This window comes from Octopus bimaculoides, chromosome 6 (genome assembly GCF_001194135.2).
Source record: "Octopus bimaculoides isolate UCB-OBI-ISO-001 chromosome 6, ASM119413v2, whole genome shotgun sequence".
NCBI lineage: Eukaryota > Metazoa > Mollusca > Cephalopoda > Octopoda > Octopodidae > Octopus > Octopus bimaculoides.
In genome coordinates, this window is record NC_068986.1 from 95,979,222 (window position 1) to 95,984,304 (window position 5,083).

The following is a 5,083-nucleotide window of genomic DNA, read 5'->3' on the forward strand; positions in this document are numbered from 1 at the left end:
ATATATATATATATATATATATATATATAAGAGGTATAATGGACTGTGAGGTTAGTGTTGAATGATTGACTATGATCCTGCAATCTAATTTTAATATCACATGAATTTCTCACTGTTTCTATCTGCAGAAATGACTGGGGTGCCCTGCTCTTGGTTGATTCTCGTTTCCTACAAGGCAACAGATACCATAAAGGTGAGTACGTGTGTGCTCTGTTATTGTTATTGAGGTTAAGGTTGTTGCTGCCATAGTTGTTAAAACTGTAGTTGCTAATGGCACTGTGTTGTACTATTGTGATCTTAAAGAGTTTGTAAACACAAGGAATAGATTATGCACAAATATGTGCGTGTATATGTGTCTATTTATGCACACACCACATAAAGATTATATATATTTATACATATTTACAAATACATTGTAAAAGTGCCTCTGCCGGTGCCATGTAAAAAGCATCCAGCATACTCTGTGAAGTGGTTGGCATCAGGAAGGGCATCCAGCTTGTAGAAACCATGCCAAAATAGATAGTCAGCACCTGGGCAGCTCCCCAGCTAGCCACCTCTTGTAAAACTGTCTGCATGGAAAACAGATGTTAAATGATGATGATCATCATCATCATCAGCAGCAGCAGTATCACCTTACAAACAATGAACTGTTCAGTAGTTGTATAGTTATAAACAATGACAAATATCAAAAGAATGGGCATGCACACACACACACACACACACACATTGATGGGCATCTATACAATTTCTATCTATCAATTCCACTCACAAGACATTGGCCAGTTTGATGCAGTAGTAGAAGATGCTTGCCTATGATGATACCAAAACAGCAGGAACTTGCTTGTGTCTATACATCATCATCATTTGCCTTCCATACTAACATATGTTTGGTGGTTTTGACAGGACCTGATGAGTCAAGGGACTGCATCATGCTTCAATGTCTTCTTTGGCTTCATGCCCTTCCTGGTGCCAGCCACTTTTCAGAGTATACTGGATACTCATTACTCATCATCATCATCATCATCATAATAATATCCACTTTTCTGTGCTTGCATGGGTCTGGCAGAATTCTTTAACGAAAGTATTTTATGGGTGGATGCCCTTCCCCGTCACTGGCCCATGGTGAGGCTTATTTGTCATGGTAGACCTGAATCAAATAAGCATCACATTTATGATGGTGACATTTACTTACAACCATCACATGATGGTTCAAGAGGGTGGAGGGATGATATATGCAGACACACACACACACACACACACACACACACTTACGAAGAGCTTCTTTCAGTTTCCATTTACTGATTCACTCACAAGGCTTTGGTGACCACAATTTATGGTAGAAGACACTTGCCTAAGGTGTTGTATTGTTGGACTGAACCCAGAGGGTTGGCAATAGGAAGGGTATCCAGCTATAGAAAATCTGCTTCAATAAACTCCACCCACCCTGTGCAAGCATAGAAAAGTTGTTGGGAAGTTTACTTTGTAACACACAATCATGTTTGTGTGTGTGTGTGTATTTATACACTTAGATGATATATGCGTATTTATATACAATATGTATTAAAATATATGCAATAAATATATATGTTTGTACATTTTCTGTAGGTTTATCAAAGTGGGTCCGTGACATGTTGAAGTCCCAGCCCAATTACACAGTTGCTATGCAGTCTCTGACAACATTTATCAAAGATAAAATGAAAACCAACAGCTCATTACTGTAAGTAATATTTTTCCAACTGCTGTTTTAGAAAAAAATCCATCTCAACAAAAAATGTATTAAGATGTGAGAAATGTCAGAATAAAGAATTTAGAATTAAATAATGTATATCTTAAAATGTGTTTGAGTCTCACGTTAGCAACTTTAACGGATCATTTCATTTCTTTTGAAATTCAACCCTGAAAGAGCCATATCTAATCTCATACAGAAGCTCTGTATCCTTATTTAATCCACCCATATTTTAACACACCTCTAAATCCAATCCTAATTTACTGCCTGCCTCTATTTCTGTGGATTATATGTAGCATTGATTTATTTTCTTTTTTGTTGGTTTTGTTTTTAGGGAAAAATCTACCCATAGTATTGAAAATAACCACCCATCATCAGACAATTTACACATGGAGCCCATCCAGTCTAGTACACCTATAGCTAAGCGTAGCTGTAGTGTTCATCCTGAAGGCAAGCCAAATAAAAATAATCTCACACCTGAAGGTCACTTAGGAGATTCCAATAAACCTGCCCAGAATGCAGCAGAACTTTCCAGTGTCCTTGCTGCTTGTTCTCCCAGTAGTAAGTCAGATGCAGATTTTGTTGAAATGGTGCCTCAGTCTTCAAAGTACTTCAGTTCTTTGGTAGATCAACCAGAACTGGTGCCAGAGACACATAAGCGATCAAATGAGGCCAACTCCTGTTCTCACAGTAAAGCCTCCAAAGATTCTGGCTTAACAACAATATCTCCAAGTCAATCCAAGACCCAGATGATAGCAACAGAAGATTGCCAGTCAAAGAATTCCAAATTGGCTGCTGGGTGTGTTGAAGTTCACAATTCAGAAATCAGTGGAAAGGACACAAAATGTAATACAGAGACTGATCTCAAATGCTCGCAGACCTCCTCAGTGAATGGCAGTCCTGTTTTATTTAATGACCTTAATGATTCTACTGATGATGCTGAGCTCTTATCAATGATTGAAAGTGAGGCTGAAAAGAGCATCACAAAAGAATTTAACTGGTCTGATGAACTGTCAGAATCTTCAAGTTCCTCACCAAATCAGATTGCAGCTGAAAGTAACTTGAAGGAAACATTGAAAATGATGGGTCAAGAAAAACATTCAACATTGAGATTGCCAGTGCAATCTTCTTTTGATTCTTCTGGAGAAATGTTCAATGAAGATCCAGACTTAATGACCTTCATTGAAAACAGCTCCAAGATTGATTCTTTTTCCTCTGTAATTGCTTCCTCTTCACACAAAAACCTAAAAGGAGACAACAATAAAATAGAAGACACAACCAGTTCAACACAGTTGAACCATAAACTGCAACGATGTCCCTTGTTCAAAACAGCTTCCAGCCATCCACATGCACAAACTAGTGCAAAGAACGATCTGCAAGGTTCTCACAGGCTGTCATCTGTTGATCGAGATCCTTTTGCAGAGCTTCTGTCATTTGAGTCCCAGGAATTGAAACTGAAACACTCAGCAGGACGGAAACGACGACCTTCAAGTAACCATGTGAAGTATAACAAGAAGTCCAGAGGTATCGCATATGATTCAGCAGAAGAGGTGAGTAGTGTTGTTACTGTTAGTGTCATTGTTGGTGTCATTATTGCTGTTGTTCTTAGTGTTGTTGTTGTTGTTGTTGTTTCTGTTATTAATATTAGTGTTGTTGGTGATGTTGTTGCTATTGGTGGTGTTGCTTTTATCGTGAATAGTGGTGATGTGCATTGAAAATTTGAATATGCATGTATATGTGTATTAGATCATATGCATACATGTGTGCATGAAAGAAAGAGGCTGAGTATATTTGTGTTAAAAAGAGAAAAAGTGTGTGTATATGTGAAAGAGAAATGGAGAGAGAGAGAGTGTGTACATATGTGTGAAACTGTTAACTTGGGTTGTGTACATATGTGTGTACATATGTGTGAAACTGTTAACTTGGGTTGTATGTGTGGATCACACAATGAAATATACATTGTAAATGCTTTTGTGTATGCCTGTGTGTCTTATTGCTACTTACTGTCTTCTCTCCTTCTCTCTCTTCCCATCAACAGAAAGAACAGAAAGAAGAACTTGTTATTCTCTGCAAGAATTGCCATCGGAATCTTTTTTCTGTACATAGCAGTAAGTGTCTCTTTCTCTTCTTTTATATATATATATATATATATAGATATATATAATTTAGTATTGGTGAACCCCAGTGCCATCTAACTGGCACCCATGTTGGTGGTACATAAAAAGCACCATTCGAGCGTTAGGTCTCATGGAGGCAGTGACAAGCGACTAAAACCTTTGGCGATATACCGTGCTTGTGTAGACCTGTCAAGCTAAATAAGATCACAGTCATAGCTGATGCCAGTGTCACATTAATGGACGTGCTGGTGGCACGTTAAAAGTACCCACTACATTCTTGGAGTGTTGGTGTTAGGAAGGGCATCCAGCTGTAGAAACCTTGCCAAATCAGATTGGAACCTGGTGCAGCAGCTCTCCGGCTTGCCAGTTTTCAGTCAAACTCTCCAACCCATATCAACATGGAAAGCAGACATTAAATGATGATGATGAGTAATGTATCAAAAAAAAGCAAACCATTTACTGACGGTAGGACTCTATACATTTGTTAGGGTAGAATGTATTGATGATATTGGATTGACTGGAATTTCAAATTTCACCTTTAAATGATCATTCAGTCTCTTTATATATGTGTGTGTGTGTGTGTGTGTGTAAATGTTTCTTCACTGCTTTCACATTGCTAAAGTTCAACCTGGTAAGGGTCAAACTAGCATCTGTGACATAGCAGAGTCAAGTTATTCTACCTCATGGTCAGATATCATGCTGAACTAACAGTCAAATGCTATTTATGGTTTCAAAATTGCTGATGTGCCTAAATCAGAAACTGGGTTCAAATCCTTCCAAAGTCTATTTTGTCTTTCATTCTTTCAGGATCAATAAAATTAAGTACCAGTCAGATACTGGTGTCAATGGTGTTGATTAACTCCTGCTCCCTCAAAATTGCTGGCCTTATGCCTAAATCCAAAATACTTATTATTATTATTATTATTATTATCATCATCATCATCATCATCAAGAGCAGGGTGCAAATCGAGACAATTTAAGTTGTAATGTACTTATTTTTATTCATTATATTTGATAGTGCCAAACTATATAGTGTACCTTATTGAACAATATATATGTAAACATTTATGGTGCTATCTTTACAAAACCTCTTTGTAAACAATATTCTCCATTTGTCCACAACTAAGTTTCAAATTAGCTGAATCCGTTGCCCCTACTCATTGCGACATACAGCTGGCTGTGTGTGAACATGGGAGAGGGCAGAAACACACCTTTCAAATGAAACAATCCCTTTCAAATG

At 37.7% G+C, this 5,083-nt stretch overlaps 1 protein-coding gene across 1 annotated transcript in view; it reads left to right on the forward strand.

Annotated features, from left to right (window-relative positions):
* Nucleotides 1-5,083, forward strand: part of LOC106871478 (Fanconi anemia group J protein homolog) — a 52,155-nt gene that overhangs the window by 43,208 nt on the left and 3,864 nt on the right. Inside the window, exons 26-29 of the mRNA XM_014917954.2 lie at nucleotides 129-193; nucleotides 1,606-1,717; nucleotides 2,061-3,276; nucleotides 3,765-3,834. Of these exons, the coding sequence (XP_014773440.1) occupies nucleotides 129-193; nucleotides 1,606-1,717; nucleotides 2,061-3,276; nucleotides 3,765-3,834 (1,463 nt within the window). The remainder of the gene's footprint in view (nucleotides 1-128; nucleotides 194-1,605; nucleotides 1,718-2,060; nucleotides 3,277-3,764; nucleotides 3,835-5,083) is intronic.